We start from the raw sequence: 21,408 nt of genomic DNA on the forward strand, positions 1-21,408 counted from the left end.
TTTTGTTTACTTGCTCTTTCACTTTCTTATATTTTCGTTGTTACTTTGGAAACCTTTATAAACTGTACTCTATTTACTTTTGACAGTGTCGTTCAGCTTAAGCTTCGCATCAACCAATTCACACTCAATTTCAATGTTTTTCTCCCTCAAAAAATTTCGTGGGTTGCTTTTTTCCGCAGATTGATTCACTCAATTATGCCCTTTCTTACTGTTGTTTTTTTTTGGTAGTGCCGTCAATTTTTATATGCAGCATACCTTTTCCCTTCTCCACAGGAGTTATAAACGTCTCTGCCGTTCTTGTTTCCACATTTGTTCCTACAACACAACAGATCGTATTTGGTCTCCTATCTTCTTAGTATACTAACGAAAGGGTTTCTCAACTATTGCTTGGCTTATTTAGACATCATTGCCAGTGTCTTGTATTTTTCGTTGTTTGTTTCATTTTACATTTGTGCCAATTACTGCAAAAAATCTATTTGAGAAGGGGTAAAATTTTGTATACGATGAAGACATTGCTGAATATAGTATTATTTACATTTCTTACTGCCGGGTTTTTCAGTGTTTCTGAAGCTTCCGATAACTCTACAGAGTCACGACAGTCATCAGGTTCAAGCGATTTGAAGGAGCAGTTTGAACATCTCGCTACGGCAGCTTTACCCGTTTTAAAGCTCCAAAACAACAATCAGCTTTACGATTATCTTGTTGAAATTGGGAATAATAAACAAGAAGTGGGTTTACGGCTAGACGTTGCACATGGAGAAGTTTGGGTGCCAAATTCAGATTATTTTCAGAGGTGTTACCAAACCACAAACAGCAATACTGCATCATTGACCACGACTATAGATTCCTTTTCTTCCTTTAATGTTCCCACTCCAATAATTTCCTCCAATAAAACCCTTACAACGGTTACCTTGGAAGATACTACAACGACTTCCGTGCTACCAACATCTTTTACAATCAATATGGTAGATTCTGTCTATGTTAGGTCATGCGCAGGGTTTGGTGTATACAGTATGGTGGGCAAATTTTTAGATCTTTATGACAATCTAATAGTTAACTTGGAATACGCTACTCAATTTATTGGTTCCACCTTCACAAAGGTCTTAGTTTCAGGAATTTGGGTTGTTGATGATTTCCTAATGACAGTCAGGTACAATAATACGTTTGACTCCATTATAATAAGCAATGTCCCATTTGTCAATGCAAATTTTTCGAGTGTTGGTGTAGGGGCTCTGGCATTGGGTTCTTCTGTCAGTGATTATACATATGAACACAATTTTATCTCCAATTTTGTTAATTTGGGTTTGGTTAGTACTAACTCTTACTCGTTAGCTCTAAATTCTAGAAACGGAAGTTCGCCGCAGTTGATTTTAGGAGGTGTTAATACAGAACATATTCAAAAGGGCAATAGCTATAACATAATGGCAGAATTTGATTTTGTCCCTGTCTTGGATGAAAGTAAGGCATACATCACCACCAATGATGGTGTTACCAATTCGATTCCTGCATTGCCGATATACGGTTGGGGTGTTACTGCAAATGGAACAGGACAAAAAATATCATTCTCTAACTCTTACAATGACAGAAATACAATTGCCAATTACCCAAAGCCCGCAATCTTGGAATCTCGTTACTTTTATAACTATATTCCATATTCAACTTTGGTTGAAATGGCTGTCGAACTCAATGCAGTGTATTCTTCAGATATGGACAGATGGTTGGTTGATTGTTCAGTGGGAGATTCAGGTACATTGGATTTACATTTAGGTAATTACACCATTAATATGCCAATCTCGAAGTTCTTGTTTCCAGCCTCTTTTAATGATTCTAGTTTAATCTTTGAATCGGGTCATGATGCTTGCTTCCTTGCATTTTTACCTGATTTCTACCTTGGTTACTCATTACTGGGTACCCCATTACTGAAGAATATCTATCTTGCCGTTGATAACGAAAACAAAAAATTGGCAGTGGGTGCATATCCGTATTTATTAGAGGATAATGACATATACATAGAAGGAGATGATGATAGTGGTGATAACAGTAACCTTATTGAATCTGGTAACTCTACGGGGCTGCTAGAAAGAAGAGACGATTACAATCAAACTGAGTTCACAGAAACTCCTGATATCTCTATAACAACATTATCCAACAGTGAGTATTCTTTTGATATCACAGTCACATCAAAGGTCACAATTTCTTCCTCTGTCATTAAAACTACAGCTACCATACCTATTGATCAAAGAGTCACTGGATTTACTGAAGCCAAACATTTATATGAGATCAAGTCAAATACTATTCCATTTGCAAGTAAATTTGCCACAGTATCTGATTTGACCTTGACCATTCCACGGTCTGAAGTTTTCACGGATTTGTTAGTCCACAAAACACAAGCTGTTATATCTAACGGTGAAATTTACCTAGAGACCAACGCCAATACGGGAAAAACAGCATCCACCAAAGCTACTGCGCAGAGTGAGACAGGCATATATGGTTTCACATCTCTGGTTTCGAGCATCAGGCCTGCAAAGCCAAGTTCAGCCGGTGCCTCTCTAAACAGGGTACCTTCTGTAGTCAATTTCTTGCTCAGCATGCTACATCCTCTGAACGTTTTGAACATAAGTGTTGTTGTTTATATGTTTGGTGTGGTTTTGGCCATTGCTGTCGCCTTATAAACGAAAGTCATTACATAATTATATTTGTATGGAAACTATATAGAGTCAATAAATCGGGTTAGTTTTTTTGATTATCTGTAGCTGGGATATTCCTGTTAGCATATGAACATTTCAGGTTCAGTCTCTCAGTTTCTCTCTTTTTACTTCTAAATTTATTTTATTTTTTGGAATTTTCCACCGCTCTCAAATTTTCCTTAACAAAATCGACTTTTCTTTGTCAGCAAAATTGTGCAAATTTTTATTGCACGAAATTTCGACGATTCTCAAGGGGAAACAATTTTTTTTTTCCAAGCTGACCAAAATTGAAATGTCTATTACAAGCTAGGTGAACACTTCTACCTTTTTTCGACCCCATATACATCTTAAACCAAATATATACGGCATAAGAAAATGAGTGATAAGAATACCCGTATTGCAATCGTTTCTGAGGACAAATGTAAACCAAAGAAGTGTCGTCAAGAATGTCGGAAATCATGTCCTGTGGTTAAAACAGGGAAGTTATGTATTGAAGTCCAGCCAAATAGTAAGATTGCATTTATTTCCGAAACACTATGTATCGGTTGTGGTATCTGTACCAAAAAGTGCCCGTTTGATGCGATTCAAATTATCAATTTACCAACAAACTTGGAGAATGAAGTCACACATAGATATTCGGCAAACTCGTTTAAATTGCATAGATTACCTATGCCTAGACCTGGTCAGGTTTTGGGTTTGGTTGGTACTAACGGTATCGGTAAATCCACTGCTTTAAAAATCTTGTCTGGTAAATTAAAGCCTAACTTGGGAAGATATGATGATCCACCACAATGGGAAGATATTATCAAACACTTCAGAGGTTCTGAATTGCAGAACTACTTCACCAAAGTTTTAGAAGAACAGATCAAAGCTATCATCAAACCCCAATATGTTGACAATATTCCAAGAGCTATCAAGGGCCCATTAAATAAAGTTGGTGAGTTACTAAAGGCTAGATCTGACGGTGTTGACTCAAATAACATTAAGGAAGTTATTAAAATGACTGACTTGGGAAATCTATTAAATAGAGAAGTCTCGAAATTGTCTGGTGGTGAATTACAGAGATTTGCTATTGGTATGACATGTATTCAAAAAGCCAACGTGTATATGTTCGATGAACCATCTTCTTATTTAGATGTCAAGCAAAGATTACTAGCTGCTTTGATAATTAGATCTTTGTCCGATACAGAGGTGTATACCATTGTCGTTGAGCACGATTTGTCCGTTTTGGACTACTTGTCAGATTATGTCTGTATCCTCTATGGTGTTCCATCTGTTTATGGTGTTGTCTCCTTCCCTGCGTCCGTCAGAGAAGGTATCAACATCTTCTTGGATGGTCATATTCCATCAGAAAACTTGAGATTTAGAACCGAATCATTACAATTCAGATTAACGGACGCATCCGATCATATGTTGATTGAACAAACCTCAAGTTTTACCTACCCAGATATGGTTAAGACTCAAGGTGATTTCAAATTACATGTTGAGGCAGGTTCATTTAATGACTCTGAAATCATTGTCATGATGGGAGAAAATGGTACCGGTAAGACTACACTGTGTAAGCTCTTAGCTGGTGCAATCGCACCAGATGATGGCTCCAAAGCACCAGAATTACTGGTTTCTATGAAACCACAAAAGATTGCTCCTAAATTTACAGGTACCGTTAGACAACTATTCTTGAAGAAAATCAGAGCATCCTTTTTACATCCACAATTCAACACAGATGTTATCAAGCCATTGAGAATTGAAGATATTATTGATCAGGAAGTTCAACATTTATCTGGTGGTGAATTGCAAAGAGTTGCAATTACATTGGCATTGGGTAAGCCAGCAGATATTTATTTGATCGATGAACCTTCTGCATATTTGGATTCTGAACAACGTATCATTTGTGCTAAAGTTATCAGAAGATTCATTATTCACTCCAAGAAAACTGCATTTATTGTTGAGCACGATTTCATCATGGCTACATATATGGCAGACAAGGTTATGGTCTTTGAAGGTAAGCCTTCTGTTGATGCAACTGCAAAGAAACCTGAATCATTACTAACTGGTTGTAACAGATTCTTGAAAAACTTGAACGTCACCTTCAGAAGAGACCCAACTTCTTTCAGACCAAGAATTAACAAGCTAGACTCTCAAATGGATAAGGAACAAAAGGCAAATGGTGACTATTTCTTCCTTGAAAATAACAAGTTATAAACACAGTTGGTGTCACCTAGTTTCACTTCTTTTCTCGTATAATTAATAAATAACCCCCTCCATGTAATTTTGTTCCCCCTTTTTGTTTTTTTTTTCTATAACTTTTTCTACTTATTCTATACAGTTAACTCTCTATGAATTCAAGTGGAATCATAAGATCGAGATTGTTATCTAACTCTTTGGAATCCTACGATATAAGTATCAATAATTACCTTTGATTAGAATTATCCTTGGTGATTCATTTTTAATTTTTTTTATTTCCTCTTTTCTCGAAATCCCAAAATTTTGCAAAACATTGGCAAACTCATCAAGAACTTACACACCACTTATTCCTGAGAGCTGATTGAATAGTCAAGTTGTGAATAACGACAATCCACCAAATGACTGAAGAGATTATCCAGAAAGTTGAAAAAGTGAAATTAGCTGAAGGTGAAAATGCACCAATCCTTGGTCCTGATGGACAACCATTGTCCAAGAAAGCTTTGAAGAAACTCGAAAAGGAAAGGGAGAAAGAAAGAAAGAAAGCAGAAAAGGCTGCTCAATTAGCTCAAGAACAAGCAGCAAGAGAGGCTGCAGCTGCTGCAAATGATACCGCTAAGGAAAATTATGGTAAGCAACCATTGATGCAATCTAAAAAGGAAGATATCACTGGTATTAAGAGAACAAAAATCACTGAATTATCCTCTGCTAATGACGGTGAAGAAGTTGTTTTTAGGGCAAGAATTCACACCGCAAGACAACAATCAGCAAGCATGTGTTTCTTTGCTTTTAGACAGCAAGATGGAATCGTTCAAGGTCTATTAAAATCTAATGGTGACTCTATTTCAAAACAAATGGTCAAGTGGGCCGCAGGTTTAAGCTTGGAATCTATTGTTCTCGTTCATGGTACTGTTAAGAAAGTTGATGAATTAGTCAAGTCTGCAACAGTCCAAGATGTTGAAATCCATGTCACCAAAATCTACTTGGTCTCCGCTGCACCATCTCAGTTGCCTCTTCTAATTGAGGATGCGTCTAGATCTGATGCTGAAGCTGAAGCGTCAGGTTTACCTGTGGTTAACCTAGATACAAGATTGGATGCAAGAGTTATTGATTTGAGAACAATGACTAACCACTGTATTTTCGAATTGCAAAGTGGTATTTGTTCTCTATTCAGGGAGTATTTATCTAAGTTAAACTTCAGAGAAGTTCATTCTCCTAAATTAATTGGCTCTCCATCTGAAGGTGGTGCAAATGTCTTTGAAGTTACCTATTTCAAGACTAAGGCATACTTGGCACAATCTCCACAATTCTACAAGCAACAATTGATTGCTGCTGATTTTGAGAGAGTCTTCGAGATTGCACCTGTTTTTAGAGCTGAGAACTCTAATACACACAGACATATGACTGAGTTCGTTGGTTTAGATATGGAAATGGCAATTGAAGAAGATTATCATGAAGCTGTTCAGGTTTTGGCCGATATGCTCATTTTCATCTTCACAGAATTGAAAAGAAGATACGCAAAGGAAATTGCAACCATTAGAAAACAATTCCCTGTTGAAGAATTCAAGATCCCTGAAAAAATGGTTATCCTCCACTACAAGGAAGCAGTTGAAATGTTGAACGCAAATGGTAAAGAACAAGGGGCTTATGATGATCTATCTACAGAGAATGAGAAATTCTTGGGTAAGCTTGTTAGAGAAAAGTATGACACTGATTTCTTTATCTTGGACAAATTCCCTCTCGCTGTCAGACCTTTCTATACAATGCCTGATCCAGAAGATCCAAATTACTCCAATTCTTACGATTTCTTCATGAGAGGTGAAGAAATTTTATCTGGTGCACAACGTATCCACGACCCAGAATTATTGAAGGAAAGAATGAAGTTCCATGAAGTTGATCCAACAAGTGATGGTGTTTCCGATTACGTCAATGCATTCACTTATGGTTGTCCTCCTCATGCGGGTGGTGGTATTGGTTTGGAAAGAGTCTTGATGTTTTTCTTGGATTTGAAGAACATCAGACGGGCCTCTTTGTTCCCAAGAGACCCAAGACGTTTACGTCCATGATTCTGTAAACCCTAAAGTTAAATAGAACTAAATTTATACGATCCTCCAATCTGTGCATGGATGTAATGACGGAGTAGTGCATCCTCCAGCTAGCCAACCATCGCGGCTGAATCAAATATACGGCGAAGACCTTGTAATGAAGCATAGATTCCCTTGGTGAAAATTTTTGTCCTTTACTATTAGGACATGTCAACAACCAGTATATAACAGCTCAGCAACTACCTTCACACATGAGTGAACCGAAGGAAAATTTTAGTAATGTGGATCAATGCAACAGAGGTATGCAGTTTTTATCACTAAGTGGGGAGGGCAGTTCCCACCCGACCAGTAGTACCCATCCACATGAAGAAGCCATTGAAGACTATGATGATAACGAGATTTACGACAAACTTACTGATTTGAATAGAAAGTCCAAGAAGGACGGTTTTTTTGACTACAGTATGATTCATGAAGATGAAGAAGATGCTGCTGATGAAAAATCGATCAACCCACATTTCTCCTATAGTGAAGAACAAATGCTAAAAGATACAGATGCAAAAATCAGAGCTTTCTCCAACTTGGCATCTTCTCCCAGAAACTCGAGATCATCCTCTGCAAGTTCCAGTGTTCATCCTGCAAGAAGACCATCTATGGCTGACTTTGTTGTGCCCCCAATCCCGACAGTTTTCAATGCAACAACTCCAAAGATTTCAAGAAGTAATTCGAGGTTCTCCTATAACCCAACAACACATGAAATGTCTCCAAATATTTCTAACGCAGCTCCCCCGGGTGCAACGACACCTGTATATCAAAGGGATCCATTTGTAGCACAAAAGCATCAACAAATCATTAACGATATTGCAAAGGATCACAAATTCAAGCTAGGTGATTTTTTCAATAATGATCACAACTCGACCAGTGATATTCCTTCGCTTGAACTAATGGAACTTTACAAACAAATCAAATGGTGTGTTGAAACAAGGAAAAAATATATTGATGTCTCATTGCAAATTCCTGATGAAAATCCAAAGAATAAGGAAGGCTGGAAAATATATCCTAACCCCCCACCTCCCTTTTGGAAGGCCCAAAATCGTCGTGCATTGGACTCTAGCACAGGCTCATATCATATGGATGAAGGGACTCGTAATGTAGATTCTCGTGATTTTGATTTTGATAAATGTGAAATTCCAGGACCAGATGAAGCCGTGGATTTTATGGTTGATGATGAGGACACCTACCAGATTGTAGATAGAAAGACAGGTGAAAAGTTGGTAAATGTTCCCACTATCAAAGACTATTATATGGATTTGGAAAAAATCACCAACATTGCATCGGATGGCCCAATGAAATCGTTTGCATTCAAGAGATTGCAGTATCTTGAAGCAAGGTGGAATTTGTATTATTTGTTGAACGAGCACGAAGAAACTGCAGAATCCAAAAAAAATCCACATAGGGACTTCTACAACGTCAGAAAAGTTGATGTCCATGTTCATCACTCGGCATGTATGAATCAAAAACATTTATTGAGATTCATTAAGCATAAAATCAGGCATTATCCAAACGAAAAAGTTATTAAAAGAGATGGACAAGTTTTGACCTTACAGCAGGTTTTTGACTCTTTGAACCTTACTGCATACGATTTAAGTATTGACACACTTGACATGCATGCACACAGAGATACCTTCCATCGGTTTGATAAATTTAACCTAAAATACAACCCAATGGGGGAATCTAGATTGAGGGAGATTTTTTTGAAGACAGACAACTTTCTTCAAGGACGTTACCTGGCCGAAATCACAAAGGAAGTTTTTGATGATCTGGAGTCTTCTAAATACCAAATGGCAGAGTACAGAATCTCCATTTATGGCCGTAGCATTGATGAATGGGACAAACTTGCGTCCTGGGTTATTGACAACAAATTATTCTCGCATAATGTTAGATGGTTAGTTCAGGTTCCTAGGTTATACAATATTTACAAAAAGGGAGGACAAGTTCAAAGTTTTAGGGAAATCGTTGATAATATTTTTAAGCCTTTATTTGAAGTAACAAGAAACCCACAATCGCATCCTAAATTACACGTGTTTTTACAGAGAGTTATTGGATTTGATTCTGTCGACGATGAATCTAAAATTGATAGGAGGTTCCACAAGAAGTTCCCATTTCCAAGCATCTGGAATTCGGAGTACAATCCACCATACTCATATTACCTATACTATCTCTATTCCAACATAACATCATTAAACCAATGGAGAAAGAGAAGGGGTTTCAATACCTTCTCATTGAGACCGCACTCCGGTGAAGCTGGTGATCCAGAGCACTTAATATCAGCTTTCTTGACATCAGAGAGTATAAACCATGGTATCTTACTTCGTAAGGTTCCTTTCGTTCAGTACCTATACTACCTTTGTCAAATTGGTATTGCAATGTCCCCATTGTCTAACAATGCGTTGTTCTTAACTTACGATAAAAATCCATTCCCCACCTACTTCAAACGTGGTTTGAACATTGCTTTGTCTACTGATGACCCTCTACAGTTCTCATATACCAGGGAGCCGCTTATTGAAGAATACTCAGTTGCTGCTCAAATTTGGAAACTATCAAATGTTGACATGTCTGAGTTAGCCAAAAATTCCGTATTAATGAGTGGCTTCGAATATGAGCTTAAAAAACATTGGGTCGGTCATAACTTCTATCTTGGTGGCGTTGAAGGTAATGATGTTGCCAAGACAAATGTTCCTGATCTCCGTGTTAGCTATAGAACTACCACCTTAGAAACTGAGTTTGCTTTAATCGAATATTATACCAGTATTGATGGTATCTGATGCCCACTTTTAAGTCTTGTGTTTCCTCTCTATAGAAGCTCGTTTTATCCGTAACCATAGAGTTTATGCCAACTAACCTCTTAATCCATCGTTAGCCCCAAATATTTTGTATTCACCAATCTCTATTCTTTGGCGAATGGTTTTCTTAAATTTTATACCAAACATCGTATAACTGTAATGTGAAATTTGATCTGGCTCCTTTAGTTTGGAGATATCAAAAAACCATGAATTCCAGTTTTCAATAAATCCTTTGTTGTATGGTAAATCATCTGGTTGTAAGGCAACCACAATCCTTAACTTTTCGTTATATGGGTGAATTGTATTAACATAAGAGGTTAAATTGCCCATGTTATTTTGGGGGGTTTTGGATCGCAAGCTCTTTTTCCATCTAATCCTGTGCATCCTCTCAAGAGTTGTTTCACCATTGAATAGATCACTAATTTGATTGAAAAGTAAGTTTCCAACTAAAATAGCAAAAGTGCCTGTTATCACAACAAGAACTATAAAGGCTGCATTTAGGCTATTCCATATTCCCCCATAAATTATCACTGTAATAGAGGTAAAAAGTAGCATCACTTCAGCACAAATAACAAATATCATGAAGGGTCCATAATTTCTTTTACCAATTGTTGATCCAATAAAGGAACAATAATGATCAAAAAATGGGATGCATTTGGTAGTTAACGAAGAATGATGACTTCTTAGTAGTTTCAAGCTAGAACATGCAGAGCACCAGAAAGGTAGTCCATTGGGGTCACACTCAAAGATGTCTGGTGGGTTTAGCAGATACAGGCTATCTTCATATGTTGGTCTTTCGGCTGATAGTAATGAAACGGTGTCGGTGTTTTTCGTCAGTCGGTACCCATTGCTGGCATAACAATCTAAATCATAAGGATTCACCTGTACATCCTGGGAACCAGGGCCTAGTATGATCACTAATACCCAAGACAACAATAAAATCAGCCATAAAGTGTTAGTGATTACCAAAAAGGCGATCATTGATGATTTATCACCACTCTTTTGGTATATGTGGGAGTAACAGAAGTAATATGAGTATGCCCATTGGGCATATGCCATAAATAGAACCACACATGTTGGAAATATCGGTCGGGTATATTTCCCTGTTGTTGCAATCACCATTCTTGTGGCTTTCGTATGCAAGCAAGGGTACAGGTGGGATTTCATATAGGAGGGAAATTTTATGCGGAACTAAAATTGATGGCATCTTGAAAAAAAAAAGCAGACAATTACATCGTAGCCGAAATACATTTTTTGACACTATACAAAATGGCAACTATAAACCCTTAAGTTGTGTGATGGCGACTAAACTCCTGGTAATTTCATCCCAGTTATCTTTCAATGCAGTATTCCTAATGTTGAGTTTGTAATTTTTTTCAATCATTTTCACGTTAGCTGAACCTTGCAAGTTTTCGTCATTTAATTCGATTAAATCACCATCAATTATTCTTTCTAAATTTTCAAGGTTCTCTTTGATGAAAATGGGAGTCACAGTCTCCCCCTTCACAATCTTCACAACAAGTAATGTATCAGATGTTTTGGATATCCCAAATTTGTTGAGACAATCCAGAATATTCTTGAATGGTGAAAGAGCATAGATTAATTCAGTATGCAAAGTCCTCGACTTCATGGATCCATGACTTTCATCTAACATGACTTTATAAAAGGCACTATATAATTGTTCTAGGCTTATGATGTTCTGTGCATTTATAAAGGAATAATCGTAATCTGTGTTTCCTTTTATTAAGTTTTCTTTTATATTTTGTAAGTTCGTAACATTCTTAGCTAGAATAGCTACGGCTTTGTATTTGTCAAATACAGGTACTTCTATTTCTCTGAATGGAACACTGGACATCTTGAGTGGGACACCTGCTTAGATTCTGAATAGTTTCAAAATAGGGGAAAAGGTTAATCCTTGATATTAAATGAAGTGCGCCACAAAGAATGAATGGCATAAACTAAAATTTCTGGATCATTTTGTTCAACTATGTTTTGTTGTTTCTTCAAAAACAGCTACTGATCGGACACCAATTGACTTTGAGTTCTAAAACATGTCAGTTTTCCAGAGAGGTGAATGGGGTAACGGTGGCGAGGGGTTGAATGATGTTTGGGGCAACAATGATCTGAATTGGAAAGACCAAGATCCTGATTCTCGAACCCCAATTAAGCAATTGTTAAGTGATAGTGATAGTCGTATATCATCTGTTACAGCAGGACCTGATAATCGAACATTTAATGCTGAAACCAATATTACCAGCTCCCCCAGAGATGTAGAAATTACGTATGAAACTGACAATTGTATGAATAAATTGGAAGAAAAGGTGGCTGTATCTGGAGAGATACCTTTAGAAGAGTCGGTTGCAGTTAAACTATTGAAGCAAGTGCCTACTGGAAACGAATCCAATGATGACTTTGAAGACGATTTTGGAGAATTTGAAGAAATACATGAGCATAGCCTTGAATTTAACCAATCTGTAGAGAAATTGCTGGACAAATTATTTAATCCAACGCAGATAATAAGTGATAACGAAATAACCGATAAATTTTCATTTCTTGTCTCTGATGGAACAAAAGCGATGAAATACTACAACGTCTTAACTTCAGAAAACAGACAATATTTAGCTGGATCGTTTGATTTAGTGAATACAAGGCAAAGGGGGTGTTTTGAAAAAATGGAAACCATGAAAGAAATATCAGCAGTTGTGGAAAACTGGATATTCAATGAAAAGGGGATAAATAAAGAAACCAATCTCGAAAAAGAAGCTACAATTCGAAGTAGCAATTTCTTCAAATGGTCCACAGACACTGACCACGAGAAAACCAAGAGTCCAGAGCCTGAAAAAGTTGGAGCAGAAAGAAAACAAATTGGGCAAAAACTACTAAACGCATCATACCAGCAAGTCCGAAATATAATAGAGCAACGATTAGAAGGGGAAAGACGTGAAAGGGCTATAGTTGAAAGGGCAAAGTTTGAAAGGGAGCAAAAACTCTTAAAAGAAAAGGAGAAGAGAAGTGAAGAATTAGCAAAGTATCATAATAACGTCGCAAATATTGAGAAGAGAAAGAAAGGGTTATTTGGGAAAATATTCAAAGGTAAGAGTAAAATTGCAAAAGATCATATTTCGCATGAAAAGGTTGTTAATGATGATATTGCAAGAGGGGATGATCACATTCACGAGTTGTCTTTGAGGGAAGAAATGGAGAGGCAAGGCTATTTGAAGAGTGAAAACATACCGAAGCACAAATTCAAATTTAAAGGAAAGAGAAGAAGGAAAGCCAATAACGATGATGATGACGATGAAGAGGAGGATGACGACGACGACCAAGACAGCGACCAAGATGAAAGGAATAGGGGTGATTATGGATACAGCGTGCTTGGATTTGATAGTTCTAGTTTACAACAAGCCGGTGGAGAAGTAGAAAATTCAGGGGATAGGTTATCAGTTGAAAGTAAGTCTCATATGGAAGAATACGAAAGTGAAGAGCATGGAAACACGAATGGAGATCAAGGCCATACTCCTGATGATTCTGGAGAATTTGAAGTGTGTTCCACGGATTTGAAGCTAACTACGCCAGCTGTTCCTAGTGGTAGTATGCCTAGTTTGCACAAAGAAGGCGGAGAAGAAGCATTAGGACCTTCTCAGAAGTGGGGAAGTACTAAAACACCATGTCCATTAAAGAGAGGTGACTCAACGGTAAACTTAATAGATTTATAAGATAGGGGTATTTGGTAACACTGAGTTTTGAGAGCGATCGAGTCACTGGAAACTGAACGAGATGAATACTTGACTTATTATTTACATGAGTATACAAGCGAATGTTTACAAGAGCTCTTGGGACAGAATGTATTCATTCCAAGACGAGTTCATTGTTTTGAATCACCAATCTTTGGGAAGTAATCATAAAACCATATTTGTCTTGGGGGATACTCCGTTGGAACTCTCATTTCCAATGGGAACCTCTTACCGTGTTGATGTTGGTTTGCAATTTCGTAGAGTTCAGGACTAAGTTTTTGAAGTTCCTCAGCGGCTTCTTCCATGGATTCATATTGCTTTTTCAGAGTATCTAGCCTGTATTGTTTCTTTGACTTTCTCAAAACAGACCACGCCTTCATCACGGTCTTGTGTTTAATGTAGTCCTCATTGCACAGCTTCAAAAGTCTTGGCTGCTTTCTGCCTGCTGACAATACAGAAAGTTGGTTGACAATTCTTTCAAGTTGAGGGTTGAGAGCTGTACTCTTGGCTCTCACTTGTTGCGTGGACACCTTGATGGTCTTACAAATATTTCTGGAAAACATCTGTTCTAAGAAATGGTAATTGTCTCTATTCCCAACCTGTAGTTCTCTCTCGTTATAGGATGCACAGTGTCTAGCAACACAGCTTCACACCTTGAAAATCATCCCCTTCTTGAAAAAATGTCGAAAATTTTGAAATCAATGCATTTCGTAACTTCTGGCCTGTGGCGCATGTGTTATGCACGTGACTGCGTGCTGCTGCGCCAAAAAAAATTTTAAAAAGGCGTTGAATTAGCGACCTGGCGTGAAATTTACAGTGCTGCGCTTATGCACTGATAATAGAATAGGGGAATGTAGCGCCTGAGTTAGATATGGAAGGTGTGACATGAATCTTTTGGTGGCTTAGAACAACTTACAGAAGTAGTTGAAAAGCAGAGGAATAGGTGAAAGTCGTTGAACTCTTGATGGACAGTGCTCCTTTGAAAACAAACCCATTTTCCGATCTTGCAAAGGGAGAAAGAGCCCAGCAGTTGGACACTGCCGTCCCATCCAGCGATCCGGTTTGCAGAGATAACAACGGAGATGGCAGTGCACGTCATTTAAAATGTAATAATAATGGAAGTGACAGTGACAGTGACAGTGACAGTGATGGGCCCACCGAATTGTCTCTACTAGATCCAGTAGAAGTAACCCATCAACTACTAACTGCAGAGTCTTCTATAACAAGTGATGCAGACTCTCTTAACTCCGTGCGTAGAGCTCCTAATCAAAGTCATCCATTAGAGAATATACCAGAACTCCCGAGAAGACCACCTTTGTTGCCCAAGAGAAGAACGAGTGAATCGGTGAAGCGTGTCTCCATATTGGATCCGGGATCCTGTTCCACGATTGAAACATACAATTTCCTAGAAAACAGAGATGACACAACTTACACCAAACCCTTAAGTCGGCTGAATCACCAAAAAGCTTCTAAGGATGAAGCATTAAAAACGTCTTCTCAAACCCTGCCCAGGATTACTCTGGTTAATCTGACAAAGATGCAAGCATTGCCGGCCAATTCAGCCACAAAATCCTTATCAACTGCGTACCCATGTTCAAACGGAAAAATGACAAGCGGAGTTGGCTTCAACAGCAATAACCCTAACGTCCATGCTTTAAATTCCACTTCCAAAGGAGGGAGGGCTTCCTCATTACCAAAAATTACCGTTTCAGAGTCATCCCATGACTCGCAGGCGTCACCATCGCTTCCACCACTCCCAAATAGGAGCTCTTTCAGTGATCCCACCAAAACTAATGCTGCCCAACTACTTGAAGCTTATGCTAGGAGATCGTCTCTTTCCAGTGTGGATAGCTATTCATCCGCTGATGATAATCTTAGTAGCAGGGAATACAGTTTGGATTCGTCTGAAGAGCTAGACAAAGACACGTTGAGAAGTTTGGGAATCACTGATGAAGATATCAGACTACAATCCCAGATTGAAGCAAGATATGAGCAGGTTCGTGATGAAGAGCTACGTATAAGAAGACAACTAATTCACAATGAGATGAATTTGCCGACAAACGATGAAGACCATTCTTTACTTGACATAAATACTGTATCAAGAGCCCATAGTAGTACATCGACCGATGAAAATTCTTTAACTCCTACAATGTCCAACAGTTCCTACTCTATAGATATATTTGCCGGTGGGGATTTAACAGAGGAAGAATTCATAAAATTATTACCGCCTGTACCTGAATATACCGAAAAGGCGCTTGATACCGAGCTTTCTATACCGAACGGTAAAGCAATTGATATAATGCAAATAAATGAACATAGTATCACAGAAAAACCTCCTGCATATTCCCCTGTTTCTGAGAATCTAAGAGCATATATCCAACGGCCACAATTCTCTCAAACAGGTGGTGATACTTATTCGTATCGTAGACGAGAAAGAGATTCACAATTACGGTATTTCCGTACCAGTCTCAATTCGAGAACTGGTAGCTCAATAGTAGTCCCACTAAGAGTCTCTTCACGATCTTCCCGTCGCCCACCTCCGACGAGATCAATGATACCACCCTCTATTAATTCGAGATACTAGTTCTATAATTTTTTTATAACTTTCCATGTTAATAGATACCGCTTTACTCAAAAGTCAAATGTTTCGACTTCGTCTTGAAACAAATCAACATTACAGAAGGATATATGTATCTAAGCAATAAACTGTAAAGTACTCATAAGTCCATTAAAAGCAATTGTGTTTTATAACGGGCTCCGGCTCGGCAGATATTTGTTTTTGGTTTATGAAATACCTTTTCTTATTCCAAATGGATGGTTAGGTACAAAAGTAAAAAGTTCCAAATGCTTGAATACTCCCGATTCTATAGTGACCAGATCCTGAAGTTCATCTCTGGAATAGTTCTTATTGTATGAATGTTTCTATACCTCCCATAATAACAAAGCAATGTTAACCTCAAGCTAGAATATCATTGATACGCAGCTTTTCAGTGCCCAACAACAAAAAAGAACTTTTTATTACATGGTGTGTTTACATTATTTTCCACTATGGAAGTTGCTTCTTCCAGAAACAACATACTTATCAACTGTTGAATCCAGTTATATTAGCTTATTTTTTACCAATAGCTAGGGACTATTAATTGTGTCATGTAATCAGTTATTAGTAAATCAAACTGAACAAAATATAGCCCAGGTAATATCTAGATCTGCAACTTAGTAAAAAAAAAATATTTATTTTCAGACTCCTTAAAAGTGCTAAATTAATATTTAGTCCAGTAGCGTCAAGAAACACCAAAACATGAAACGTATCGGACTTTGTAATCCATATTTTTTCTCCAAAAATAGCCGTTTCTGATAATTGTACTTTCTTGATAACTTTAACCATCCATTGATATTATTTATATACTTTCTGCGTTGAATTATTACATGTCTAAATAAAAAATCCATTTCTAGAACATTTACATCTTTCAATCAATGTGGATTATGTTATCTTGTTTGTAAATTATATAAGCAAAAGTAGTTCGCATATTTTCCATATATAATGATTTATTACAGGTCAAGTAATATTCAATTTCTTAATTTCTATGAAGGTGTTGCTGGTGGTGCGTACTTTAGAATCTGATTATTGCTTCTTTATATCTTATATATTTTTATACGTTAATTCTCTGAGAACATATATGGAATGTCCTCTGTTTAAATAGTAATTCTTTAATTTAAAAATAGCATTTTGAGGGATTTAATTATTTTCTAGAACTTCTGTTTAGCCTTCTATAATCTTCTTCAACCTTCTATATGATTACCCGATTAGAAAATAGAGAGATAGTCCTTTGTCTGATCTCTTACATTCTATCCATTTCCGATATAGTGTAATGGCTATCACGGTCCGCTTTCACCGGGCAGACCCGGGTTCGATTCCCGGTATCGGAATATTTTTTTGAATGTGTTGTATTTTATTTATTTTATTTTTTTATATCTGGCGGGTATTTCCAGATTTGGTAATTAGCGACCTTATCGATTAAGGTATCTCCGCTTTTGACTATCTTAGCGCTAGTTCTAATTCAATTTCAATGGTAATTGATGATATCCAACCAGCGGGCTATTTAAGGTAGAAACCTCCTCTCTTTTCTCCCAAATTCATCTAAATTAACATAAGAAACTTTTTCTGTCAAATAACAACAAAAAAAAAATAAATTCTAGCCAAAGAGTAAAAATTAAAATGACCGTTGACACTGATACTAAATCTTATGTCTTTCAAAAGAAAATTGCACACAAAGGTTTAATGTGTGTTGGCTCTAAAAATGATGGTATGTACCTTGTTTTAAAAGATCCATCTAATGGTGAAGTGAAGGTTGTTTTGGATGGTGTATCTGGTGCTGCAGTTTGTTCTTTAGGCCATAATGATCCTGAAATCACTAGTCAATTCACCAAGTGGGCAGAAGAATCGACATATACTTTTGGTGCTTATTATGGTAATGATGCTGCAGAGGAGTTAAGTAAATTTATGTGTGAGAAATCTAAAGGCGCCTTTGAATCATGTCTATGGACACAGTCTGGATCAGAAGCTACCGAAAATGCAATCAAGATTATGAGACAGTACCACCTTGAGAGAGGCGATGATAAGAGATACAAGGTTATTTCTAGATTGCAATCTTATCATGGTTTCACTATAGGCGCTTTATCAGTTGGTGATGGTACAAGAAAACCTCCATTCAAGCCAGTTCTATTATCCGATGAACAAACCCCTAAGATGCAACAGCTTTATCCTTACAGAGATTGGAAGGAAAATATGACTGAGGAAGAATATACCGAACTTCTACTTAAGCAAGCAGAACAATGTTTTATTGATAATGATCCTTCGACTATATCTGGTGTCATAGTTGAGACTGTCGGTGGCTCTACCATCGGTACTCCAACACCACCTAAAGGTTATCTTGACGGATTAAAAGCAATCTGTCACAAGTATGGTGCTTTATTTATGCTAGATGAAGTTATGTGTGGATTGGGTAGATGTGGCTACGATTTTACCTGGATGCATCCTGATTTTGGTTTAACCACAGGTGGTCCTGATATTTTATCTGTTGGTAAGACAATTGGATCTGGACTTGTTACTCTAGCTGGCCTCTTTTTCTCACCAGGGGTCTGTGAGGTTTTCAACCAGGGTAGCGGCTATATTATGGGTGCTCAAACATACCATTCACATGCTTTCACATGCCGGGTTGGTTTGGCTGTTCAACAAAAGATTGTCAGAGACAATTTAGTGGAAAATGTTAGGATTGTTGGTGCCTACATGAAGGAGCAGCTAAAGGAGAAGTTAAAGGATTGTAAAATTGCTGGCGATGTTAGAGGTGCAGGTAACTTTCTTTCAGTTGAAGCAGTTAAGGATAAATCCACAAAAGAGTCTTTTGACCCTAAACTTGCTGTTGGTCCAAAACTTCACCAGAGGATCTTCGACAAGGGTGTTGTTGTTATGGGTGCAAGCGGTACTGTTGGTTATGAATATCATGGTTTGAACGATGTAACGTGTTTTGGCGACCATGTTACCATGGGTCCAGCCTTCACTTTTACTAAGAATCACGCAGATATCATCGTCAAGGCTGTTACTGAAGCTTTCTTCGAATTAGAGAAGGAGTTGTTATAAACTGTTAGTTTCTTTTCCTGTTTTCTTGAGTTCTTGGCAGAGCCTCGATTGTGGTTAAACTTTATTCTTTTTATCATCTGTTATAGTCCTTAGTTTTTATAGTAATTATGCAAGATTGGGATTCTCAATGTAGTATTTCTTCAGCATAGTATCGAATGCTTCCCCATTCCAGAGGTCTTCGCCATTGTCACCAACGGTTAGTTTGGGCAATCCATGTTGTTCAAGACAGAGTCCAGCAGCTATAGTTGCCTTCACTGCTGCCAACTTGAAGTTCTTTCTACTTTTAACAAACTCAGTTGCAAAAGCCCCAACAAAAGTATTTCCACAACCAGTTGGGTCAATGATCTTAGCTTCACCCTTATGATAAGCCGGAAACCACATGGGTTTTGGATTATTTTTGGTCACAACAACACAGCCAAGTGGACCACATCTAAGTACAATCCCGCTATCGGGCTTAGTCATGTATTTAAGAAAACTCGAGGCTATCCTTTCACAATTTGGTTTATCCACAGGTTCATCCTCTCCATAAAACATTGCAGCTTCTGCAGCATTAGGAGTGAAAATGTCGATATTGCCCAAAATATCCAATGTTTCTTGCAGATTTCTAGGACTACAGCAATCAGGAATTGGTTCCCACGCAATAACAGGTGATGATACGACTATGCCCAAATCTTCAGATATTTCGTGTAATTCTTCGATGAGGCTAATGCATCGACGCGGAGAACAAACAAAATGGAACGATTTGCTTTGAAGCATTACGGGGTACTGTTTTAAGTCTGCCATTGTCACTCTCTTCTTTTCGGTTAAGTATTTAAATTCTCTAAATTGATTTTGATTGTATCCATTCCATCCTCTAGTACATTTGCGTGTATCGTCAAATCTAAAAATACCTCCTGTATTTAAAATCCTTAATTCTTTTAGTATTTCTCTAGGACAGTCGTTTCCAATATCAACAAACCAAGAGCACAGGTCCGAATCCCGAGAACCTAAAATAATTCTAGAACCTAAAATTGCGAACGTTCCTCCACCTCCTAATATTCCATCCATTTTATAGTCTGGGAAATTTATTTCATCAATAATAAACATCCCGAGGGAAGTAAAATATGGTAGTCTTGCAGACATGTTCCGATTCCGTAGAATGTTTATATTCTAGATATCTTTTTAAATTTTTAGCAGTGTATAGACAAGGGGATGCTGTGGGGGGTATTAAAACCGGTTTACAAGAACGAGAAACTCAAAATTTTAAAATTCACAAAAAGCAGGCTCAAGTACAACGTGAGCCGTGTGGATGAAGTTTTTCTATTTTTTTTTTTTTTTTTTTTTTCAAGCTCCAGCTTGGGGATAATATAGCTTGTTTTACATTTAGGTATCTAGAATCAAATGAGTGACTTTGATAAGAAGAAGCAATATCTTTTGAAAGAGATTGGATTGAACAGTACAGGAAAGATCGATGCATCTCCTAAAGGTACTATCGACGAGTTATGCATGCCATTAATCTGCTTGATAAATTCGCATCATGATATGGTCACAACATCCTCTTGTTCCGGGAGATTATCCGTTTTTGTCGAAGGCAGAAAAGAAGCAGTGACGGATACCAATGGGGCTAACAGAGACCAAATCAAAATAGGTGCAAAAGGAGATGGTGGACATTGGTTGTTTGTATCCCATGAGAAGAATGAAATTAGGGATTGGTGGAAGAGAGAAGATATATCTTTGATTTATCGATTGGACCCCGAGGAGCGTATTTATGATTCAAAAACCAGATATATCCTATTCAAATATGAGCCGTTGATTCTCCATGTAAAATGTCGTGATTTTAAGTCTGCGTCACGTTTATACAGCACAGCAATGGGATGTGGGTTCCGAGAGTCAGGGATCGGTGCGAATAACAATGTTGCTATTAGAATTTCTATTAAGCTTGATATTCCTATCGGCTATTTAGATGTGGATGACAATCTTGTATGTGTGGTTGGAGAAGATTATTTGAAAATGGCTACCAAATTGGCCCATGATAGATTTTTGGAGAATGAAAGAAAAATGGAAGTATTGTATAATAAGATCAAAGATGAAGTAGTTAACTATGTTGAGAAAGAAGAGAGGAAAGAAACAAAAGAAGAAAGAAAGGAAAGGAAGATTAGAGAAGGTTTGGCTAGAAGAGCGGAAGTTCGCAAGCAAAAGGAAGAGAAAAAAAGACTTAAACAGTTGGAAGTAGAGAAAAGTACTGATAAAGAAGACACTTTAAAAGAAGAAAAAGATTTGGTTGCTACATAGTACTCATGCTTT

The 21,408-nt window shown here is 37.5% G+C and overlaps 12 protein-coding genes and 1 non-coding gene across 13 annotated transcripts; 9 read left to right on the forward strand and 4 right to left on the reverse strand.

Moving 5' to 3' along the window:
- Nucleotides 1-503: 503 nt before the first annotated feature.
- C5L36_0B10650 (uncharacterized protein) lies at nucleotides 504-2,672 on the forward strand (the record flags this gene model as incomplete). The annotated part of the gene is made up of 1 exon (XM_029465447.1): nucleotides 504-2,672. One exon carries the CDS (start codon nucleotides 504-506, stop codon nucleotides 2,670-2,672), a length of 2,169 nt encoding a protein of 722 aa, XP_029321306.1.
- Nucleotides 2,673-3,062: 390 nt separating this feature from the next.
- On the forward strand, nucleotides 3,063-4,889 carry C5L36_0B10660 (uncharacterized protein; the record flags this gene model as incomplete). The annotated part of the gene is made up of 1 exon (XM_029465448.1): nucleotides 3,063-4,889. The coding sequence occupies one exon, from the start codon at nucleotides 3,063-3,065 to the stop codon at nucleotides 4,887-4,889; it is 1,827 nt and encodes a 608-aa protein (XP_029321307.1).
- Nucleotides 4,890-5,269: 380 nt separating this feature from the next.
- C5L36_0B10670 (uncharacterized protein) lies at nucleotides 5,270-6,934 on the forward strand (the record flags this gene model as incomplete). Its single annotated transcript, XM_029465449.1, has 1 exon — nucleotides 5,270-6,934. The coding sequence occupies one exon, from the start codon at nucleotides 5,270-5,272 to the stop codon at nucleotides 6,932-6,934; it is 1,665 nt and encodes a 554-aa protein (XP_029321308.1).
- Nucleotides 6,935-7,164: 230 nt separating this feature from the next.
- Nucleotides 7,165-9,735, forward strand: C5L36_0B10680 (uncharacterized protein; the record flags this gene model as incomplete). The annotated part of the gene is made up of 1 exon (XM_029465450.1): nucleotides 7,165-9,735. The coding sequence occupies one exon, from the start codon at nucleotides 7,165-7,167 to the stop codon at nucleotides 9,733-9,735; it is 2,571 nt and encodes an 856-aa protein (XP_029321309.1).
- Nucleotides 9,736-9,807: 72 nt separating this feature from the next.
- C5L36_0B10690 (uncharacterized protein) lies at nucleotides 9,808-10,920 on the reverse strand (the record flags this gene model as incomplete). The annotated part of the gene is made up of 1 exon (XM_029465451.1): nucleotides 9,808-10,920. The coding sequence occupies one exon, from the start codon at nucleotides 10,918-10,920 to the stop codon at nucleotides 9,808-9,810; it is 1,113 nt and encodes a 370-aa protein (XP_029321310.1).
- Nucleotides 10,921-11,029: 109 nt separating this feature from the next.
- On the reverse strand, nucleotides 11,030-11,608 carry C5L36_0B10700 (uncharacterized protein; the record flags this gene model as incomplete). The annotated part of the gene is made up of 1 exon (XM_029465452.1): nucleotides 11,030-11,608. The coding sequence occupies one exon, from the start codon at nucleotides 11,606-11,608 to the stop codon at nucleotides 11,030-11,032; it is 579 nt and encodes a 192-aa protein (XP_029321311.1).
- A 196-nt stretch (nucleotides 11,609-11,804) lies between these two features.
- On the forward strand, nucleotides 11,805-13,469 carry C5L36_0B10710 (uncharacterized protein; the record flags this gene model as incomplete). Its single annotated transcript, XM_029465453.1, has 1 exon — nucleotides 11,805-13,469. One exon carries the CDS (start codon nucleotides 11,805-11,807, stop codon nucleotides 13,467-13,469), a length of 1,665 nt encoding a protein of 554 aa, XP_029321312.1.
- Nucleotides 13,470-13,618: 149 nt separating this feature from the next.
- Nucleotides 13,619-14,050, reverse strand: C5L36_0B10720 (uncharacterized protein; the record flags this gene model as incomplete). Its single annotated transcript, XM_029465454.1, has 1 exon — nucleotides 13,619-14,050. One exon carries the CDS (start codon nucleotides 14,048-14,050, stop codon nucleotides 13,619-13,621), a length of 432 nt encoding a protein of 143 aa, XP_029321313.1.
- Nucleotides 14,051-14,451: 401 nt separating this feature from the next.
- On the forward strand, nucleotides 14,452-16,071 carry C5L36_0B10730 (uncharacterized protein; the record flags this gene model as incomplete). The annotated part of the gene is made up of 1 exon (XM_029465455.1): nucleotides 14,452-16,071. The coding sequence occupies one exon, from the start codon at nucleotides 14,452-14,454 to the stop codon at nucleotides 16,069-16,071; it is 1,620 nt and encodes a 539-aa protein (XP_029321314.1).
- Nucleotides 16,072-17,342: 1,271 nt separating this feature from the next.
- C5L36_0Btrna6E lies at nucleotides 17,343-17,414 on the forward strand. Its single transcript has one exon. It is a non-coding gene; the product is annotated as a tRNA-Glu (tRNA).
- Nucleotides 17,415-17,703: 289 nt separating this feature from the next.
- On the forward strand, nucleotides 17,704-19,125 carry C5L36_0B10740 (uncharacterized protein; the record flags this gene model as incomplete). Its single annotated transcript, XM_029465456.1, has 1 exon — nucleotides 17,704-19,125. One exon carries the CDS (start codon nucleotides 17,704-17,706, stop codon nucleotides 19,123-19,125), a length of 1,422 nt encoding a protein of 473 aa, XP_029321315.1.
- A 105-nt stretch (nucleotides 19,126-19,230) lies between these two features.
- C5L36_0B10750 (uncharacterized protein) lies at nucleotides 19,231-20,247 on the reverse strand (the record flags this gene model as incomplete). Its single annotated transcript, XM_029465457.1, has 1 exon — nucleotides 19,231-20,247. The coding sequence occupies one exon, from the start codon at nucleotides 20,245-20,247 to the stop codon at nucleotides 19,231-19,233; it is 1,017 nt and encodes a 338-aa protein (XP_029321316.1).
- Nucleotides 20,248-20,505: 258 nt separating this feature from the next.
- On the forward strand, nucleotides 20,506-21,396 carry C5L36_0B10760 (uncharacterized protein; the record flags this gene model as incomplete). The annotated part of the gene is made up of 1 exon (XM_029465458.1): nucleotides 20,506-21,396. The coding sequence occupies one exon, from the start codon at nucleotides 20,506-20,508 to the stop codon at nucleotides 21,394-21,396; it is 891 nt and encodes a 296-aa protein (XP_029321317.1).
- Between the last annotated feature and the right edge of the window lie 12 nt (nucleotides 21,397-21,408).

The sequence above is a fragment of the Pichia kudriavzevii genome, chromosome 2 (genome assembly GCF_003054445.1).
Source record: "Pichia kudriavzevii chromosome 2, complete sequence".
NCBI lineage: Eukaryota > Fungi > Ascomycota > Pichiomycetes > Pichiales > Pichiaceae > Pichia > Pichia kudriavzevii.